Below are 21,925 nucleotides of genomic sequence, written 5' to 3'. Positions count from 1 at the left end.
GTAAAAGAAAACCCTGTGAATTAGCATGCAGAGTTTGAGGGTTTTCTGACACCCTTTTCTACAGGTCTGTGCTTCAGGCACAGGTTGGTTCTGTTTTCTACAGTATCTTCCTTAAAAAAACATCTTTCTTTAAATTAACCTTTCATCTCAACAAGGAGATCTGTTTGGCCAGCTGTTAAATTTGTGTTCTCAGATGTGCAGCTAGAAAAGAGGCAAAGACAAAGCTTTGTAAAAAACATGACCTTTATTTTGGAGATGTCCATAATTTGGACCAAAAGAGAGGGAAAAAAGTCAAAAATGCCCCTTTTACTTCCTCAGTATGTAATTTTTAAGATAATACTAACTTTTTTTAGTAACAAAAAAGGAAAGTAGGATGTCCAGGGAATGCAACATCAGAAGAAATACTAAAAGCTGTGTTTGTGACCGTGTTTGTCTTCCTGCCAACAGTAGGTTAAAAGTGTGAGATGGTTTCTAATGCTTGAGATGTGTTTAAGTAGTCTGTAAGCAGCAAAACTCTGGTCACAATTGAGTAAGGTAGGCAATGGGATCTGTTCCATGAAACAAAAATCATCCACTTCTTTTTTTTTGTTCTTTCTGGGCTTTTTCTTCTCTTGTGTACATTTTCCCTCTGCAGTACCAGCTGCAGAGACAGCTAAGCAGTTCCAAAGTATCTTAGGGATTTTCATTTTAATTCTATGTCTTTAGACTTCTATTTCTCTGACTTTGTCCCCTATATGGTAGTATTAGTGAAAAGCCTTCAGTTGTTTGGTTTTGTTTGGGTTTTTTAATTTAAAAGAAAAAGTTATTGGCTTAATCAGAGCTTAGTTTTTCTTGACTCTTTCTTCTAGATTATCCCAATGGTATTCGGCTCACATCAGCTGTTCCAGGAGCAGATATCAAAGTACTAATAAATTTCAATGCACCAAATCCTCAGGACAGAAAGAAGTTTACTGATGACTTGAGGGAGTCCATTGCAGAGGTTCAAGAAATGGAAAAGCACAGAATAGAGTGTAAGTACAAAGGTACATATAATAGAGCATTTTCAAGCTAATCGATTTAAGAAAATCTGGAATGTGGGTGTAAACCATCAGAACTCTCTAAAAATTCCAAATAATGGGTTTTTTTCCATGCCTTTGATTCTAGAAAGAGGAAAAAAAAAACCTAATGATATCTTAAATCCCAGCTGAGTTCATTGACTATTATATACTGCAGTGTAGCTGCAGTGGAAATTTAGCCTGGATAAACTGCAAAGAGCAGTAGGCAGAGGAAAAATGCATTTGTAATTTGTAGTATAAATGACAGTAGGAATTTTAGGGATAATTTCCATCACTGGAATTTGCAGTGGTGGCCTTTCAAATACATTTCACTGACTTTTTCTTCACTTCCAAGCTGGTATTCCTGTATCTCTCAGGTAGCAGTGGTACAAATGTATATATTTTGCTGGAATTCCCATGACTTTCTAAATATGGGACTGTATCTTCTGTTTTGCAAAAGAAGAATTCTTTCATCCTGTATCTTGTAATATAAAGCTGTTTGTACCTTTAGCAGTGCCAGAATGAATTCCACCCCTTACAGAATCATAGCATGGTTAGGGTTGGAAGGGACCCCAAAGATCATTAAGATCCAACTCCCCTGTTGCACAGGGTCACATGCAGAAATTGTCCTTTTTTATAATCAATAAACATGAATTGCAAAATTATTCTCTTGGTTTCAGCTGAGCTAGAAAAGCAGAAGGGGGTGGTGCGTCCAAGCATGTCCCAGTGCTCCAGCCTGAAAAAAGATTCTGGGAATGGGACACTGAACAGAGCATGCCTGGATGACAGCTATGCCACTGGGGAGGGGCTGAAAAGAAGTGCCCTGAGCAGCTCCCTCAGGGACCTCTCTGAAGCAGGTAAGGGCTGCCCTGAGCTCCTTCCTCTGACTCCTGCACGCAGTGGGAATGATGCATTGAAAGCCCAGCTGAAGTGGGGCTTCCAGAATGATGAAACTCCAACTGTTTTAAGTAGCTCCTTTTTCATTGGTCGTGTTTAATTTCTGTTTGTTTTTACTCTTGTTCTGTTAAGCAACCACTATTTGAAAGCATTTAAACCATTGTAGATTGCTATATATACTTTTAAAGGAGGCTGAAGACAGAGGAAAAATTGTAAGTGTTCAAAAAAAAAAAAAAAGCAGTTGTGCTAGGAGTAATCCACTTAGTTTTCCTTTCTTTTTTCCTTCCCCTTTGCTTCTTCCCCTTCATACTATAGGCTTAGAAAGAAAGGAAAAGAAACTGGTCTCTGTGTAATGACCACTTTCTGTGCATTTTGTGCTCAAGTGTACCTGTGTTACCACCTTGATGAATGAAATTGAGTGAAGCCCTACAAAATTCTGCCTAGAACTATGTAATTCAGATACAGCTGTGTCCCTGATGCTCTTCTATTGCTTTATAACTCAAGATATAGTTCCCAATTTTTGCAAAAGAGTTTGTTGGGAAATGTTATTGCCAATATAAGAAAGGAAGCCCTAATGGACATGAATACTGGTGTCCCACAAAGCCACTGATGTGTCTTAGGGTTTATTAACTATTTAATATTGCTAAAGACTGGAACGGTGTGGTGGTGTGATTTTTTTAGGCAAGAAAGTCAGTAAAAGGTCAGGATGTTTTTATTTTCTGCTTTTCTTTAGTACTACCCAGCTGATATACCCATGTGGTAGAGGCTCCCATGGGTAGTAACCTGGGGTTTCAGTGTTAAAAGTGAGTCCTGTCATTTACAGGAAGTCCTATCTGAACACTGTGCCCACCATTCAGAAAATACTCCTGGGGACAGTAGGAATTATGTACCTATTCATTTATTTATTTATTAGTCATATTCTGGGTTATATTGATCTGTAAATCACCACTGCAATTACCAATACAGTCACAATTTCAATACTATGTAAATCTTTGGTAGTAGACACTACTTTTTTCCTTTTTTTAACAAAAGAGATTTTAGCTATGAAGCAATAAACTAAGTTGTAAGCTGAAGTTCTAGCCTATGTGTTGTGGGTATATGCATGTACATACAGGCAGAGAGTTAGCTCTTTCAATTATTTTATTCTCTGTTTAGGCTTTCATACTCATATGTCCATTTGCTTCATAAAAAATTCTAGGACTTTGATCCAAAATCAGGCTGAAGTTGAATATTGGTGCTTGATTGGCTTCAATGGATTTTAGATCAAGCCTCTAGTCTCTACCACTATTAGATCTCGGATTTGAGGGTACTTCCATCATCCTTTTTTGTTGTTTTTTTTCTATTTCATTGGAATGAGAACTACCATATTGTTGAATATGTGAGTTCAGTGGGTATCTGTACCCATAAATGTGATTTCTGATTGTTTGGTTTTTTTCTCCAGAGGAATTTTTCATCCCTATTTTTCAAACACTGCCATGTATTTAAATTCATGTTAGGGGTTTTAGGCAGTAAACAAGTATTTATAGTCATGAAAACATTTCATGTTTCAAGAGGACATGCCTACAGTTGGCATGCTTACTACTGAAAATAACTTTTTTCCATAAAAAGTAGAAATCACTCACAGCCTGCAGGGTTTATCAATGTGTTTGTTAAACCCAACTAAACTTAATTTTAACTTTAAGGAGTTGAGAATTATGGAGAGTTTCTGTTTGGTCTTGTGCAGTGCAACTGACATGAGAAATTACAAAGCTGCTATTTCCTTTATTACTTGGTGTAATTTTAATGAGATTATCCATGTCTTTTCTGGCTTTTCTCAGTGAATAGCTTGCATATGCCACTGATTTTGTTTTAATATGGGAGAGATGATCCATAGGAAAACAGTGAAATCTCTCATTTTCAAGATACTGTGTCCCAGTGATTACACCATCCTAAATTGCTTCTGCAAAAGGGCACTGGGTTAGGTTGCCTCAATTCTTCTTTTTGTAGGAGAAACACAGGATCAAAAAGGAGGAGGAACAAGAGTAGTGGGTCTGTGTGTGGATGTGTCCTTCTGCAGGAATAGGCATTAGGAAAGAGGATTTTTAGAGAGTTCCTTTCTACATTTAAACAGAAATAAATCTAACAAACATGAGAAAATTGCCTGGTTGCATATTTATGCAGCAGGGCAGATAATTGTCCAATGAACATTGCAAAAACAAATTGAAAAATGTTAAATATTTGTTCAGCGAAGGGGAAAGCTGATTGAGCAGCATTTTGGTTGCTATTTAGAAAATAGTCCATTACTCTGCACCAGGTAGCACAGTAGTAAGTAGTGGCTGTGGAAAGGGACTTTAAATTCCTCTCTTGGAAGAGAGTGATAAGCTTCTTAGATTTAATGAATGGTGATGCCCCATTTGGGATCCCCACTCCCAAGGTGTAAACCTGAAGGGAAGGCAAGATTTCTCCGTCAGGAAACTGTCAGGAATTGTTTCCTGGTGGGTGTTCTTCCAGGCAATGGCCACGATTGCTTAAATCAGAATTGCCAAAAGGATCTGCATGGGTGTGTCCTGATTTTAAAGATTTTGTTATTCATTGTGGACTGGCACTTCTTTGCATAGAATAAAAAGCAGAGTGTGGCAACCAATTGTTCCAAGATGTGAATATGTCAAAAGTATTTTATGCTTTATTTTTCTGAAGAGAAAAATACGTGATTTTTATAACACATCCTTGATCAATGAAGAACTTAATTTGTCTCAGACTTTGAAAAATTAAATTTACATAAAAATATTAGAAGACTGACAAATTTTAATGCAGTTAAAGCTGAGTTTTACCAGTTCTGATAGAATTTTAGGTGTTTTACCACTTGCTCCATCTACAAGTACATAAGTAGGCTTATGTAGGTGTGAAGTCCCATCCTGACCATTAGTACATGGGAAGAAGGATTTGGTTCCAAGAGCAAAGCATGGAGGTTTGGACTGGTTGCATTTCTCTCTCTCTCAGGTTTTTTGACTGATTTGAGGCTATTCAGCCAGAATTCCAGTGACTGAGTTGCTGGAGAGCCCAGGGCTATGAATTGAGTTCACAGTGGTGACCACTTATAGAAATCAAACCTTATCCCCTCATCCCTTACCTCTAGGTGGAGGTAATATTTACACACTGCACTGTTTTAAACATTGCAGTTTTATGGTTTGCCCTGATAATACACAGCTGGCATGCCCAGGTGATACTGCAGTCTGCAGAGAAGTGCAGTATAGTGCTTACTGTTAATGTTGTGCTTGTCTCACAATCTCCTGAGCTAACCACAGACACACCAAGGCTAAACTATAAAGTAGCTCCTGAATTAAAATAATTCTATCTGTTATATTACATACCATCTCAGTTGTCAACCTTTAACTTTTTAAAAATGTTTCCACCTTCCAAAAAAAACCTCATTTAAATATTTCATCATGCATTTATTTAAATTGCTTAGAGTCCAAAATGTAATGGAAAAGAGCATGGAGCTTTTCAGCATTGTAATACTCTTAAAAAGACTCAGATTTTATGCAATTACAGACCCCCTGAAGGCGAGGGATCAGTCTGTGCAGAGCACATACAGGTGCCAGGCTCAGGCTCTCTTCTTCCTCCCTCCCAGGGTTTGCTGCACTGCACAGGATGGAGGATATGAGCAATCTTTTTCTCCCATATTAGAAGAGCTTTCCAAGTGGGGAGTGACAAGTCTCTCCCATTTCCTATTCTTCAATGGAATAGCAAGAGCATGATAGAACTTTACTGTTTATTTTTAAATAGAACAGATGTGCATGAATCAAGTCATTTGTGATACACAAATGTCAGTACCAGACCATTTTACAACTCCATTGTACAGACTCCACACTTAATAGAAACACCTTTCTGTCTGCAACATTTTGGTCTTCTGAAGGGCACTGTTTGCTTTTCCAGGGAAGGAGGTGTAGTTGGGCTCTTTTCTCATCTCCTGGGGCTTAATCAGTGCTTTGAAGATACCAAGAGAGCCTTTCCACAGTCAGTGTGTGATCATAAGACTATCCCTGTCTCACCCATAAAACAAGAAGGTTACAAAGAATCTTTTCACCCTGGAGAGTGATTTCTCTAAATTAGTGATTAGAGCATAGTTTTTAAATAATTTTGACCAAGTCAGCTTGGTGAGCACCAATAAGCTCAGTAGGTAGGTGGTTACAGATTCTTCTGCTGCTGTGGAGATTGATTTCACAAGCTGTGGAGGTTACTATAAAACTCACTGCTCTAAGAGCTGCCACATCAGCTTGCTTTACCAAACCCTTAATTTAGAACCCTTTTCCAAGCTTTTTCCCCAACACACTGAAAGCTAGATCATAATATAATGTTTAGATGTCAATGTATCTCCCTGGTGTAGAACACAGTTTCAAGAAATACAGAGCAGTAGTAAGAATTATTTACATTACTGTCATGATCTGCACATCTCTGAGATCAATTTCTGCAAGGCAGAATGGATATTTTGTAATGAAACTGAATTTTCTTTTGGAATGTTTAAGTCTGTAAAAATATTTGATTCACTCAGTATTTCTACTATAAATTAGAAATATCCTTTGTTCCGTATAAAACAGACACATATATGGAACATACTAAACTTCAGAAAATTAAAGGTGTTTCTTACAAAGAATACTAATTTCTAACATCAATGAATTTTTGGATTTGAATCAGAAAAGATAAATTGTAAAAAGATAAACTGATTTTATAAAAATAAACACAAGCCTGATCTATGCAACATCCTTTTCAAGTCGACCTGCAGTATTTTAAGCAAAACCAATCTTCATATTTGATAAATACCCCACCTGTTAATTATTATGCAAGTGCAGAGTTATGCTTACATATAAGAGTTATGCTTACATATAAGAGTTATGCTTACAGACAGGTCTAGTGGAGAGTCCCCATTTACTTGAAATGCACGTGAGTGCTGCAGCTCCAGGGGAAGGTTTTGCACTGGGATGCCAGCTCAAGGACCAGAGAGCAGTCTTGTGTAAACACATATTGGCAAGGGAATGCTCTGGAGGATTTACTTAATAGCTTTCATCTCAGGCTGTAGGTCAATACAGAATTGGGTTCAATTTGTTTTCAAGAAAATAAACAAAGGGTTCTTTATAGTGCTAGTGCCTATCTGAGGCATTTTAAGTAGCGTTTTTCTGTTTGCTCTTGGCTTTGCTAGTACTTCTTTGCCCTCAAGTTATTTGAAGAAAAACTCCCTCTGTCTCTTTCTGTCTGTATATACTGTGTATATACCATGTTCATGGTTATTTTCTTAAAGACTTGGACCCCTGCCATATACAAAAGGCATTAGATTTACCTATATTTTTAAATTTTTGGCCACATTTAATCACTTGTGGCAGCTGTCAGTCTTTTGTGCAGTATTGACTGCTAAGTGATGTCTTTCTCAGTGATTTTCTAATTGGCAAGCACCAGTGATTTGTGTGTTAATCAATACTAATCCTGTTAGCAGAGCAAAGCTTGACTAGAAGTGAAAAAAAAAAAGATTATTAAAATCAGGTTTTCTTAGGAGGTACAGATAACTGAGGTACAGTTATGGTTTTTATGAAAACCTACAGCAAGACATGAAGCACCAAGCTTTTGACAAAAGAGCTTGTGTAGAGGAATTGGGAGTTGTTCAGAATTCCAAGAAATGAACACATGAGACAAAATACCTTGACCACAAAAGCCTTGCTCTCAGTTTAATGTCTGTGTAGTGGGTTTTGTATTGGGGAGTAGGTATCAGTGATAGTAAAGGAGAAGGAAACCATAAAAACAAGCCTAAAGAGAACTTCAGCTCTTTAGAGAAACATGTTGGAGGGGAGCAGCCTGTGACCAACCAGGTCCAAGTTGTGCTTACAGACCCAGCAGGTGAGAGTCTTAGATTGTACTCATAAGACTTACTAGTAGTCTAAACTGGTCAGAAAAGGGTATGCCAGGAAGTAAGGGTGAACCTCCCAGGAATCACTGTTGTGTCCCACTGACAAACCAGTCCCAAAGTTCTCCTCTGTGGCTCTGCTGCCGTGTGCCTTTTGGGCTTCTGAAGATGAGGGGATGTGGACATAGGTTCAGTGATACTGAAATATTCACATTCCTCCCCACACCCACCTGTTAGAACAGAAGATTCTGAGGGCAGCAGTGTAGCAGGGTACAGACTGTGTTTGCTATTTGGCCTTGCAGGAAAGCAAGGAGAGAGCACTGAGAAAATGTTTTCTATACAGGCAGATTTTAAAGAAGCTTTGAGCAGCTGACTGCTCTTCAAAGGTTAGCTTGGATTTAAGCACCCTGACAGGCAAGTGTGTTGGAACTTTGCAAAGCAATGCTCAGCAAGCTATCTTTTAAAAAAATATCTGTTTCCACTGCAGCCATATGCTGTTTTCTCTGCTGTGAAATGAGAGAGAAAATCTGGGATCCTGTGTCCTATATGTAACCGCTGAAGAATTCTGGCTCTTGAGGCAAACAGTTGGGTATTTCGTGTAGTTTTAGGCAAATGTCTTTGGCAATTTGTGAATGTTGGAGAACAAATCTGTCATACTGAAAGATAAAGCACTGCACAGCTAAACAAACAAAATCTAGCCATAATGTCGAGACAGATTCCAGATTTCTTGATCAAAAATTAAGTTTAGTTTTTCTAAACTTCATGAAAGAAGATTATATGAAATCCACTGAGGTTCAAAACTGAAAAGGAAATTATGGAAGTAATGTTCCTCACCGATCTGCCATACTGAAGTGCAGAATTATGTCAATATTAAATTTTGTTTTTAAGTTAATGCCACCCCACAAGTATGTATCAATGCTATCAGTCTTTAAATAAAAAACTTTGTAGAGAATTAGATTCTGGGAAATGGAACCATTTTAGATTGTTGCTGGTCAGCATCATGAGCATACCACTAAATACAGATGCTAAAATAAACATTTTTAAGACTTATACAAATATAAAAAAAATATAAAAAATCACACCCTGCTAATTCACAAAACCAACACCTCTTAAAAACACGAATCCATACATTAAGTCCAGCAACTTCCTATAACTAGTGGCCTTCAACACCTGAGTTTCTGCCTTAGTAGCTGCTGTAGCAGCCCAGCGTGGTGTTCCCCCCTGCAGCCCCTCTAGTTGCATTTAGAGGCTCCTCTAGTGATGGAGGGCAGCAGCTGTGTTTCACCCGGGTCTTGTCTCAGTCTCTAATCTCTGGTGTTGCATGTCCTGGGCAGGCAAGCGTGGGCGACGCAGCAGTGCAGGATCGCTAGACAGCAATATGGAAGTAAGTAGGAAGCTCCTGATGTCTAGCTGGATGTGATGATGTGCATTTCAAACCTTTCTTTTATATACATTTTTTTTTCTTTTCTCTTTTTTCTTCTAACATATAACCTGCCTGCCTCAAATAAAATGCATGCCTAGGCTACTCACTCCGTATTCTTCCAGCTTAAAAAGCACTGACAGCTTGTTTGAGACCGATGCCATTTTTGGTTTGAGCTAACCTCGTTCCCTTTGTTCCTGCAAGCATGGTTAAATGAATATGATGTGTCCTTTTGCCACCATTTCAGTCTGGTCCCAGCTTAAAAGCCCACTTGCTCTTTGTTACAAAATACACTGTTCTTGCTGTTTGATACTTAGCTACAACTATCGACTTTCATGCTCAATCATTCCCATTGCTTATTTTCGAGTTAAATTGCTAAATGTATGCAGTCATGACACCATGGAATTGCACAGACAGGGCATGGGAGGAAGAAATTACTAAGATAGGTGAATTCAATGTGGATTTCATGAGATTTCATTCATCCTCAAACCATTTATATATACTGTTCATGTCTCCGAATTCAGCTTGCAGATTTTTATTTATTTATTTATTTTCTTGATTTTTATTTTGGGGTTTTTTTTGGGTTTTTTGTTTGTTTGTTTGTTTGTTTGTTTTTTGTGTTTGCATCAGGTAGATTGCAGTTGAAATCTGTTGTGTCCCATAACTCTTTATTCTAAAAATACCAACCCCAAACTGCCAGAAACTAAATACACCATTCCAGGCTAAATAATAGAGAACTTTGGACCACAGGTCAGAAGAACCCAATCACATAGAAATTTTAGTGGCAAAAATGGTATGGGTCCATTAAACACATAAATAAGAGGTAGGCTTGAGAAGCAGCACTAGGGCATATAGTAGTGGAAAACTACTATTCGAAAAGTTTAAAAGTCTGTTTTGGAATCTGGATTGTAACTGTAATATTTGCTGCTGTGTGTTTATTCAAAATGAATTTAACGCAGTTTTATTTTTCGTTGTAAAAAAGCAAATATGGTGGTTTTTACAGTATTTAAAGTATTTACAGTATTTAAAAATGTATTTTTCCTTTAAAAAAACACACTCCTAGATCTTATGTCATGTTACTCTTCCGTGACATTTTTCTTATTTAAACTCATAGCTTTTGATAGTAAAGTACTGAGAGAAAAACCTCTAATGCTTAAAATATCCCAAGCAGGGGATGAATGCCTCATTGCCACCTTAGAGAAGGTGGACATAAATTTTTCCCTAGAACTCTTAACATAGTCCACCCGTGTGAACACTGAAGGAGGAGCTTGTGGGTCAGTGTGAATTTTTTCTTTTAAACATTTTGAGGTTTTTTTAATTTTGATTTCTATTAATTTCTTTTTAGGGGTCCATCATTAGCAGTCCTCACATGCGCCGAAGAGCTACATCAACCCGAGAGTGTCCATCTCGCCCTCACCAGACTATGCCTAACTCCTCCTCACTCCTAGGTTCCTTATTTGGTAGTAAAAGGGGAAAGCCACCTTCCCAAGGCCATCCACCATCTGGCTCATCTCAGCAACCTCCGCACCCTCCAGTAGTCCCACATCAGCAGCACTCCCAGCATCCCTCTGCCATGCACCACGCAGGGACAGCTGAGGGGCAGACACAGGCACAAGTGCACTCCCACCATTCCCAGTACTGTCACATGCAGCAGAACCCCCCGCCCTACCACCACCACCACCACTACCACCCTCCCCAGCACATCCAGCACCCACACCAGTACCACCAACACGTGCCCCATTCCCAGCACGCCGCCCACTCCCAGCACACTCCCTACCTGGGGCACTCCCACGCGCAGCACGCCCACCCCCCACACCCACCCCTGCCCCCGCCCCACCCGGGGCACCCCCAGCACCCTCAGCACCACCACGGGCCACCCCCACCCCCCTCCACCTCAGCCAGCACCAAGCCCAAACACAGCGGCATCAGCACCATAGTCTAGAGCATCCCGGCCCTCCTGCAGAGAGCCAGGGTTCTAAACAAAGTTACAAAGGCACTTAGAGGAAGCCACAAATAATCCTGTCAGTTTTTACCTAGACAAACGATTTAATTGAGTTGTGTGAGCTTAAAGGCTTGCTGTTACTAAATAAAATAATTCAAGTTAGTGCAATCAATACTTGTTTTACTTATCTACTCAACAGGCACTTGCCATCCGGTTAGTTCTTATTTCCAGACTGCCTTCAAAACATGCTGCTTGCTGAGTAAATCTCCCTTTTACACCAAATCCCTTGACAGTTTTAAAACGCCTATGAAAAACTTAAGTCTATGAAAAAAAGGAAAAAAAAAAAAGTGATACAGAACCAAGTGTTGCATTCTTGCTCTTTTATTGTCAATGGGCAAAAAACATAAGTAGACCTGATATGGTTGATGAAAGTACGTAAGTAAACTTTATATAATATAAATATATACATATAATATATATATATACTGTATAGTTACATTTGTGCTTGGAAAGAAATTTTTTCAGTCCACAAAACTAGCAATATAGACTTTACAAGGAATTCCACTTACTTGATAGGACAGTCCAATATATGAGTAGTAAATGAAAGAGTAGACCAAAAACATTAAACGTTAGAGATTTCAAACATTTCAGTATTTTCATTAAAAGTCCTCTGGACTCGCTAAGGTTTCTAAGCAATCATTACTAAATGTGCCAAGTAACATAGCATTTAAATGTTGTAGTCAAATACTACTTTGTATAAATCCTTATTTTATTAACATGATACTATCATACGTAACCAGTATTATAACTGCTCTGCTATTTCAGGTAAGCAAACTCCTTAAGATGCAGTAATTATACCATGGCAATGTAGGGTGGCCACTTACCAGTGATCACCTGCAAGCATTGGTCACACAAATCCTTAGACACTTTAAAGGCTGTGATAACTGTGAATTTACATGATCCACATTTCTTTTGGAGGCATACAATCTAACAAAACACACATGAAGAGTTACACCCGGTGCATGTATACACTGCAAAAACATTCATCTCAAACATGAAAATGGCAAACTTCCATCCTTCTCAGCTACTTTGTTTCCTGTTTACCATAATCCCTCATTTTTATCCCCAACGAAGCTGAATTCTAGTCACAGGGTTTCCTGGTGGAAGTGCTCTAAAACTTGAAGGTTTGGTTTAGAATTTAGTGTAGGTTTTTTATATAATATCTAAAAAAAATGTAATTCCATGTAGCCATGTGCTAGCAACAAAGTGGCTTCACCATTTTTTACCCATCACATTTGTTAGTTTGAAAGTACCTAGCACTCAGCAGGCTGAGTTTATGCTCAAACCCTCACTTTCATAGTCCAGTTAGTTGCAAGACATCACATAAAAACAGGCTGTGCTGTTGTTGCTTATGTGTTGTAAACAAACCATTTGCAAATTTATATACAATTTTTATCCCCAAATCCTGTACAAAGTTACACATGGCGCCTACTTTGTAGTTTCAGCATTTTGAGCCACTGCAAGGACTTAACACCTAAACAGTAGAGACAAAGGAATCACAACTGCAAAACTGTACCAGCCTAAAAGCAAACCTTGAAGAGGATGAGCAAAATGTTCCAGCGTGAGATGGGTAAAAGTAATAATAATAATAATAATAATAATAATAATAATAATAATAATAACCACCAGTTGATTTTCTATTTAACAGTAGTAAAATTGTCAGGAATAATGAGGACACCAAGAGGGTGACTTCTCCTATTGGCTTGCTCATGGCATCTCTGATGTTTGGGGGGGCAGGGGGGAGAGGCTGAGTAATTTTTTCCCTTTCATACCATTGAGATCACAATACCAGCAGAACTGAGCACTTTGTTAACCTCCACAGAGAGCAAATACAGCAATCTAGAGTTTAGCCTTTTGTTTAAAGCTGTCCACGTTTGTTCCACACATGTGCAATACGTTTTCCCCCTCTACTCCTTCTCCTCTAAATTATCTTAATGAAAAGAAAATGAGTAACTACATTTTTATTTTAAGTATCACTATTCACACTATTCTAAATTCTGTGACTTACCTTAAGAGGGCTCATAGGGGTCCCCTGAGGCTCTGTTCCTTGCAGTTTAAAAAATATATACTGTTCTTATAAGGGAAAGTAGAACTGTCTGCATGTCATCTAATGTTATTAATGTGAGGCTACACTCTACATATTGTATATTTGCAAAATATATCAGTGTTACTGTTGATATTAGTTGAAGTAAAGTGATAACATATTTCAATATGTAGGCTTTTCTTCATACATCTGTACCAATAGTAGAGTCTAACTGTAATTTATAGGTTGTTCCAGAAAAGATAAAGAACCATTGAGATACAAACATCCCTCAGAAACTGCATCTTTTACTTAAAACAGAGGTAAGAATGCTCCTCTTCACTGGGTGATGGAGTCTGTACTTGTTTCAGATGCAGAGTTATAGTCATGTAAGTTAAATGGCCTGGGGATGGAATAAATGCAGAACAATGTGGTAGTGGTGGAGAGGAAAATTTGACTTGATGCATCAGTTAACAGTGAAGATATTAGATCTCCCAGATCTGTATTTGCTTTATGTTTCAAAACCCCTTTCATTCATTTAAATTAGAGTTACCTATAAATATTCAAAACTTGCACAGTGAGCCACGTTTTAATGCTTGATCACTGATTTTTATGTGCAGCCAATGAAATATTCAGGAAGTGTCACAAATGTGCATGCAAAAAACCACTTACACAGATTTCATGGACAGGTGGGGCAAGAGTTTGTGCCTGCCCTCCAGGGGCATCTGTAAAATCACAGATCTTTTTGAGGCTAGCTAAAAAAATACAACTGGTCATATAAGAGCACAGTATTTGTAAATGCTGTTCTTTCAAGTCAATGAGAAGAAACAGTGGACTTGATTTTTTTTCTATGATTTTTTTTTTTTTTAGGCTGTGTGTTTGTATGTACTTCAAATAACCAAATGTGTCTTGGTGTCAGCATAAGTCTTAAGAACTTTGCTGCCTGTGTAGGGTTTTAGTATCACCTCTCTGACTCTGGCTGTGATTAACAGTTGCTTAGACCAGTGTGGGTCATGCCTAGAACAAGGAAATAATAGTACTTTGGCACTGCATGTGGTTAAGAAAATGACCGTTTTTCAGCCGGCAGGCAGGAGTAGAATTGAGAGGGTTTTTTTCAAATGCCATTTCCAATTAAAAAAACTGGTACAGAACTGCACAAAGTGACCCTGTTTCTCTTTTCCCATAAATGATGTGGCAAAGGAGTAATACTGATTTGAAAAAATGAAAGGGAAACGAAAAGAATGAAAGTGTGGCAACAAAAATCTTTTCTGGGACAACAATCAAGTATATATTTGGGGTTTTTATTTTTTTAAGTTAAGAATGAAATGTAAAACAATGTAAAAACAAAACACAAAGTTCATCCTAATATAATGTGCGTCTTGTATTGCTAAAAAAAAAAACAAACACGAAAGTCTAACATACAGTGTAAAATGATTTTCCCATCATGTACTGCATGCAGCAGAAGCCTCTTGTTTCTTGATAAAATGAGCTGAAAGACAGTCAGCAGATATTTAAACAATGACTCTCTAGATGTTGACTTGCTGTTCCATATGAAGCTGTGTGTTTTCTGCAGTTAAGCATGCATTTTGCTGTTCCCTTGTAAAATACCATTGCACTTCTTGCCTGCAAAATGGAATTATTGTATATATATTTAAAAGAAAAGTGGAACCAATCACAAGATTAAATTTGGAAAAGAGAAAAAGGGGGTGGTGAAAATGGGACCAGTAGGGGGGATAGATAATTCTCTAAATTGTACATAGTGTGTAAATTAGTATAACTATAAGTCTGCAGTCACTTTGAGGTTGCCTATCTCCTGCTAGGAACTTAAATCAGCTTTGAGTTGTATTAAACTGTTAGAATTAGGTCTTGAATGCAGACTATTAAAGACTTTAAACAAAAAAAATGCTTACAAGAAGCTTCTGTTCTGGGGAGGCTTGAGACCCCTTTTGTAACTATGGGGAAGAAAGGAGTGCTTTCATTTTAATATGCATTCTGTTTGTAAGTAGTAACAGACCCTATTGATGTAAAACTATAACTGTGATCATGTGGAGAAATCAAATAAATCATTTAAAACTCTCTGTTTCTCTTTTTGTCTAATCTAAGAACCTCAACTCTCAGACCTAAAATCCAGGAAATTCCTTCCAGTGGTATCTTGGCCCCACTGAGTCAATAGGATTTCTGCTTCTCACTTCAAAGGGTCCAAGGTTTCAGTCTGCATCTTAGATTAAAGATAAGTTGGTGGAAGTGGTAGTCGGTAAGCAGTGACCCTTCTTATGGTCCCTTTGGTGTTTGGTGGTGCTATAAATATATTTCATTTCAAAGAGCAATGAATACAACACCCAGATCTTCCATCAGTGAGGGGTAATGCTGAAGAGACTTTTTTGGTGTGCTGTTTGCCAGAGCATTCTGATGCTGCAAAGCAGTAACCAGATTTTGTATCTTCTTAAACATGACCTGTCCAGTGTGTTCAGCTGATCCCACCAGCCTGTTGGCTGGGGCATTGGTGTTCAAAGGACTGCCTGCCTGCCCTTGACTCATGTGTTCTAAGTCTCTCCTTCCCAGGGATGTAATCCTTCATTTCCTAAGTGTAGCCAACACTCCTGGTACTCAGCTGAGAGAGAATTTGTGGCTTCTGGGCACCGATTGGCAGGGAACCATCATCCTGCTGCAGTAAGTATATGAAGTGTTATCCCACTGCTACTTGTACCTGTATTTCTGTGCTGTGTGTCTTAACTGATACCACAGAAGGGCCACTGCCAAGTGCATTTGCCACACATGGCCTTCACAATATCTGTTACTTCTGCAATTACTTTAGATAATTACCTTAAGCAATAACCTGGGGCAATCAATTGTGTTCTTTCTTTTGTGTATTTCCTGGATTTGAAGGGGATTATAGTGTATAAAGCCTGTTAAAGCTAATGCTTGGCTATCAAATTAAACTAAATATTGTGTTTGCTTTTTTTTTCTATGAATTTCAGGAGATTAATGGCTTATTTTGTGGGAATAGTTGACTGTGGGCTCTTTCTGAATGGCTGCAATGTCAGGATGTACACCTAGGATTGATGATTTTTTGGTTATCTAAGTACCCATTCGTCACCAGATGCTTCCAGTGTGCCTTCCCTCTGAGCTGTGCTCAGTTCTGTGCTTAGAACTGTTGCTTCACAGAACCATTCTGTTAGTGGACATGGAAGAATTAGCAGTCCTGCACATTCCTGGTACTTCTACACCTGTTTTACAAGATCTGATTTTGATAGATCTACATTTGAGAAGGCAAAGGGTCTTCTCTAATTTAACATTAGGGGCCTGTACATGTTACAAATCTAGAGTTGTTTTTATCCTGATCCAGGTTAAAAGCAGGACCTAAATAATGTGTCTAAATGCCATTGCTTCCTACCTAAACCAAGACAAGGTTGAAAGCATTTATGATCTGGTACTACTGAAGAAAAATAAATAGCTAAAGGGAACCTCAGCAACAATTGTGGTTTGTGTGGTAGATCTGCACTGGTTGCACCAATGGCAAGTAACTTAATTAAAAAAATGCATTGTAGGTTAAAATGTGATGGTCTAGTAGCTCAGAGTTGTTGATGAGTTTTTTAAAATTTTAATATCCTTATTTGTTTGAGATGCTCATCTTAACGGACTTGCATTCCTTAAGTGTGATAAAGCTTGTGTGGGGGTGTGTGTGTCTAGTGAAAAATGCCTTCATTTAAGAAGTTATGTGGCCTTCTTGCTGAAAATAGGCAAACTTACCCGCATTAAAAAAACAAAAAATCAAGGTTTTCTGTCTTAAGTTGTGACTGAAAATCACAAGTCACTTCTGCAAGTCAGAGGTCTGAGGTTTGAAAACATTTCCTCAAGTCAGTCCTGTGTTTGTGCATTTTAGGTGTTGGTGTGCATGTATCAAAACACACACTGACTGCATCAAGGAGCTGTCACACAATAACAAGTTTCTTCAAGCTCTTTTAGACAGCATCCTTTTAAGAGGGGTTTCCTTTCCAGGTACGTTCTGTATTATTTTGGTTGAAATAAAGAAATGCAATAGTGAAGTGACAGAAAAATGAACTTAAGAACTTTGCATATTTTACTGCTGATTTTTTTACTGCTGAATGTTTTATCTGTATCTCCCTTCAGGTTTTTGTTGACTTAAGAATACCATTTATGCTATTTAACTAATTTTTTCCAGACAGCCTTAGTGGTTGATTTTAATTCAGGAGTTTCATAAGGACAAGTGTAGTAGCATTTATTTGGAGCATATATAACAGTTATGTGATGATTTATTTATCAGCTACAATCTGTGCACAAGTAAGATTTGGGAGCCTTTGTTATTTTTCAATTTCTTGCACAGTATGGCAGGCCCTGGTGTTGCAGGTCCAGAATATCTTCCATCCACTGTTGCTTTATCCCTCATCTTTTTAGGCTGAGTTTGAAACATTAAGCCAATTTCTAGGGGTTTTCCTGCAGTCATTCAAGCTGTCAGAGGATATCAAAATGATGATGCTGTTAGGGTTGTGTGATAAATCAGGTGTCTGTACTGACAAAGGTATTTGCATAAGATGAGCAATGGACTGGCAGTAACATCCCATCATAAATATTATTAGTATCAGACCTGCACTGTGTTCAAAAGGAAGCAGACTGGGGTTTTAGCCAATGTATTCACCTCCTAGTGACTGCTGCTGCTTTCTTGACATAAAGTTACTAGAAGTGGCCTTAGCACAGCTACCTTGGTAGAAATATCTAAAAATACAAAATGAGGGGGAAATGCTTAAATTTATGTGGATTTTAAATAGACTTTCTTTTTGTTTCCTGTTATTTTAATAATTAAAGCCAAATCCTGTGTTTCTTGGGGAAACTTAAATCCACTGTAGGATGAGGCTGATCAAGAATGTTAGGAAATGCTTAAATTAAGGTCTCTGCTTGAAGGTACTTCCCAAGCTAAAGAAGACTTAAATGAAAGCTGTGTGGGTGGTGCTGACTTGAAACCATCACTTGCTTCAACTGGTTAGATCTATTAGTTTTACCATATCTGTAAATACATATTTTTAAGGCATAAAATGTTATGGAAAAAAAAAACCTTTAAGTATCATTTTTGCAATAACTGAGATGTGAAATTAGCATCCTGGTTTACAGGACACAGCCAGTTCAGACAAATCACACAACCATTTTATCAGCTCTGTTCTATAATGACATACACAACTGCAGCTTTCATTTATCTCTTTGTATTTAGACATAGTGATGTAAACAGGGATATATGGTGAGCAAAGAAGAAATAATCTGTCCTTAATAAGATGAATAGTGTAAATTCATTCTAAAACATATTAAGTGTTATACATGCATAGTGAAAGGTGCTTTCTACAGCTTCTCATTTCTTTTACAAAATAATACATCAGCAAATGTTTGACATAGAAATGGGCTGCTTTTTTTTTTTTTTTTCCCTGAGAAAAAAATGCAAAAAGTAAGGACTGTGCAGGTGTTCTGGGTTTGGAGGCTGTTATTCAGCCATTAAGTACCACAATGAACCAAAGCAGGAAATTAATTAATTTAATCATTGCCATTAGGGTTTTTTAAATGTGGAAACAGTCTTGACTTTCAGACGTGGAGTTTCATCTCATTTACATCCGTCTGGCCTGGGTCTGTGCAGCCTCCCCATTGTGCCTGATCCTTGGAGAGGAACATCATTCCTGAGGCTGCAGAACCCCGTGCTCCCTGGGCAGCAGATGCAGGTCAGGCTGAGGAGCAGGAGAAGCAGGAGCCCTGTGCTTTGGGAGCAGAGGGGAGCAGACAGGGTGCTGGGGGGGAGAAGCCTCAGCTGGTGCTGAACCTGTTGGCAGGACTGCACTCAGGCACTGGGCTGCAACCCTCCCCCCCCTCTCCAAGTGTTTTCCATAAGCTCACCACATGCTCTTGACTGGTTATTATTTTCATTTTACTGGCTAATACTCCTCTCTATCCATCTCCCAACAACAGAGAAGAACATTTTTGTTGAATGATTCACCCTACATATTGTCTTTTCCATCTTCCTGGTGATCGTGCATTTCCACTTCTGCCTCAGCCATTACCTCAGGCTCCAAAAATGGCTTTTCTCTAATGAACCACAGTGGCTATAGTTTCAGAGACTTCCATTGTTCTTCAGAATTTGAGGTTTGAAGTGCAGTGACAAGAAGTTAACATTTTCTGGCTGACTGAGAAATGTGTACTGAGTATTCTAAGTCAGACTTTAAGCATCCTAAGTGTTTATAGCCCTGAATTTTCACAGCATTGCAGCGGTTTTTGAAAATCTATTTGATCACATGCTAACTTTTCTGCTATAGCAGTCTGTAAATTTTCAGAACTGCTTGCATGTATATTTTATACCTAAAGGTGGAAGAAACTTTGTTTCTACCCTTTCCATTTTTTTTTCCTGCAACTGCAGCATTCAGATTTCTGGACTATTTCATGACCCTGCTAATGTACTTGGAAAATGCCAACATAGCTTCATGCAGAAAAGGTGTCTGTATATTAGCAGTGAATCACAGGGGGAAGCAGCCTGGAAAATCTTACTGTGTGGATTTAAAATAACTTGAACAAAAGCTGGTGAAAAAGCACTTGCATTTTAGGTCATCTGTTTCTTTTTCCATATATGAGAGAGGAGAAACAGATGCCTGATCTGGGATGAAGCAATTTATTAGACTGAAAAAAACCATCAATAAAATGATTCTGACATCATTCAGGTCCTCCCATGCTCTCAACCATCTGAGTATAAAATTTATTTTGGCAGAGAGGCTCTTGACCTGTGATATTCATTATGACTGCTGAGATGGGCTTTATGCAGTTACTGCAAAGTCTTTGTCCTCTCCCCACTGTCAGCTGAGTGCAATACAAACCCCATGCTACTCAGCCTGGCTGGCTGCTCATCATCTGCAGCTGTACAGTAACAGCTTGCTTCTTGGATAGAGAGCTTAGGTTGTCATTTCCTTCACAAAGCAAGAATTGCGCTTAATTTCAATACAATGCTTGGGGTTTTTTCTCTCATGAAAAAATAGAAGCTTATTTGGCTGCAAAGAAAAAATAATGACCTGTTATTTGAAATAAATTACTTGAAATAAAATGCTTTAGAAAATAAAATAAATACTTTTTAAAATAAAATATTTTTTTTCGGGCTTCCTTTTAATCTAACATGACAGAGCTAATTGAGAATTTGCCTGTAGTTGTCACCTAAAGTTGTCAACAGTCCTTTTCAGTAACAATATGTATCTGTATCTTTTTCAGGTTTTTTGTGATAGCCACATTCCAGCCAATCTGGGTGCACACTGGCTTGGACAGCTGTGTTTATGGTGACCATGTTAACATCTGTGTTTCACACACATTACATTGCTTCTACAGCATGTAACCAGGAGCTGAAGTGGAAATACCAGTTTCTGCTCTCACCTTTTCCAAGATCTAATTTGTAAGCCAACTTTTAAAAAAAATATTCAGCCAGGAGAAATGATGCAAGCAAGAAGCACATCATCACATACCCACAGGGAAGACAATGATGAATTTCAAGTGCACAACTTTCCTACCATCTGTCTGATTGAAAAGGAGAAAACAATTGCAGAAAGGGAAGAAAAGCTACAAAAGGAATTGTATCTGTTTTCCTGGAAGTGCTGCGGAGACTGGTGAATATTTTTATAAAGCAATTTAGACCTACTCTGGTGCGTTTTCAGTAAATAAAATATCCTTGTCACAAGGAGCTAAATATTACCAAAAACTGAATACCAGTTTTTTAAGCAGCCCGTTTCCTGATCTGTATCTCTTTCGTATTAATTCCTTCTCAGGAAAAACAATTCCATGTGGAATAGACTGAAATGGGCATCACTGTGGCAGTCATGACTGATTAGAAACTGAGTTATGAAGAGCTCTGTAACAGCTGAGAGATAAGGTGGTCCAGGAAGGCAGTGGAGAGTGGCCCAGCAATGTCACAGGAAGCTGAAATTATTTGAACCTAAGGATGAAAAGCTGAGTGGTAGAGACAGCAAGGTGAGCTGTAAATAAAAGTGGAGGAAGAAAAAGGTTGGGCATGTTGCTGAAGCAGAAGGTAAAAAAGATTCTTTTTTTTAGCAGCACATGATGCTGTGCTGTTTGATGCTGTTTATAGGTCAGAATGGTGGAATTTAGTGGAGAGTGCGGAGAACTGCAGCTGCCTGCAGTGTGCTTTCAGCTGTACTTACTGCATCAGGGAGAGTTGCACATATGGGACAAAATAAATGGTGTGATGCCATTTGTGTCAGTGCAGAAACAGAGAGGATTCTGTATGTGCAAGTGATAGCCTGCTTGTAGTTTCATGCTGTGGATATGCTGTCATCCACTGTGATTCATTCTGCAACTGGAAAAAAAAATGAGGTGTCTCTTCAGGATATGCCATTCTCATGGTTAGTGAATGAAAACACAGGGTGGGGCTTGCTGGCTGCTGTTTCAGTTCTTTTAAACTTCCTGATGAGGCATCTTTTTTCTGCTGTTTCCCAACTCTCTAGCCTTGTTCTCACTTTTTAGATCATTTTCTTCAAGCAGTTTTTTCCTGTTCTTATTCTTTCTTTAAAGTTGCCAGATCACCCTCATTTGCATGACCAGAACCAGTCTGACTTGTCTCAGCAGAGGGTGGCTTCCACCTTAGCACTTGTGTCCTTAGCATGTGGAGCCTGGGGAGCAGCTCACTGGACACACA

General features: G+C 38.5%; 1 protein-coding gene across 5 annotated transcripts in view; it reads left to right on the top strand.

Annotated features, from left to right (window-relative positions):
* IQSEC1 (IQ motif and Sec7 domain 1) overlaps positions 1 to 15,140 on the top strand; it is a 329,109-nt gene extending 313,969 nt beyond the window's left edge. For 4 of the 5 annotated variants that reach the window (XM_030458205.1, XM_008498935.2, XM_030458208.1 and 1 more), the window contains 4 exons: positions 849 to 1,010; positions 1,715 to 1,891; positions 9,138 to 9,187; positions 10,569 to 15,140. In XM_030458205.1, coding sequence (XP_030314065.1) covers positions 849 to 1,010; positions 1,715 to 1,891; positions 9,138 to 9,187; positions 10,569 to 11,165 — 986 coding nt within the window. In that variant the 3' untranslated portion in view covers positions 11,166 to 15,140. The remainder of the gene's footprint in view (positions 1 to 848; positions 1,011 to 1,714; positions 1,892 to 9,137; positions 9,188 to 10,568) is intronic. The other variant, XM_030458207.1, reaches the window with a different exon arrangement.
* The last annotated feature ends 6,785 nt before the right edge of the window (positions 15,141 to 21,925 follow it).

Source organism: Calypte anna, chromosome 12 (assembly GCF_003957555.1).
Source record: "Calypte anna isolate BGI_N300 chromosome 12, bCalAnn1_v1.p, whole genome shotgun sequence".
NCBI lineage: Eukaryota > Metazoa > Chordata > Aves > Apodiformes > Trochilidae > Calypte > Calypte anna.
The sequence above is the reverse complement of the archived record's forward strand: the minus strand, read 5'-3'. Positions and strand labels throughout refer to the sequence as shown.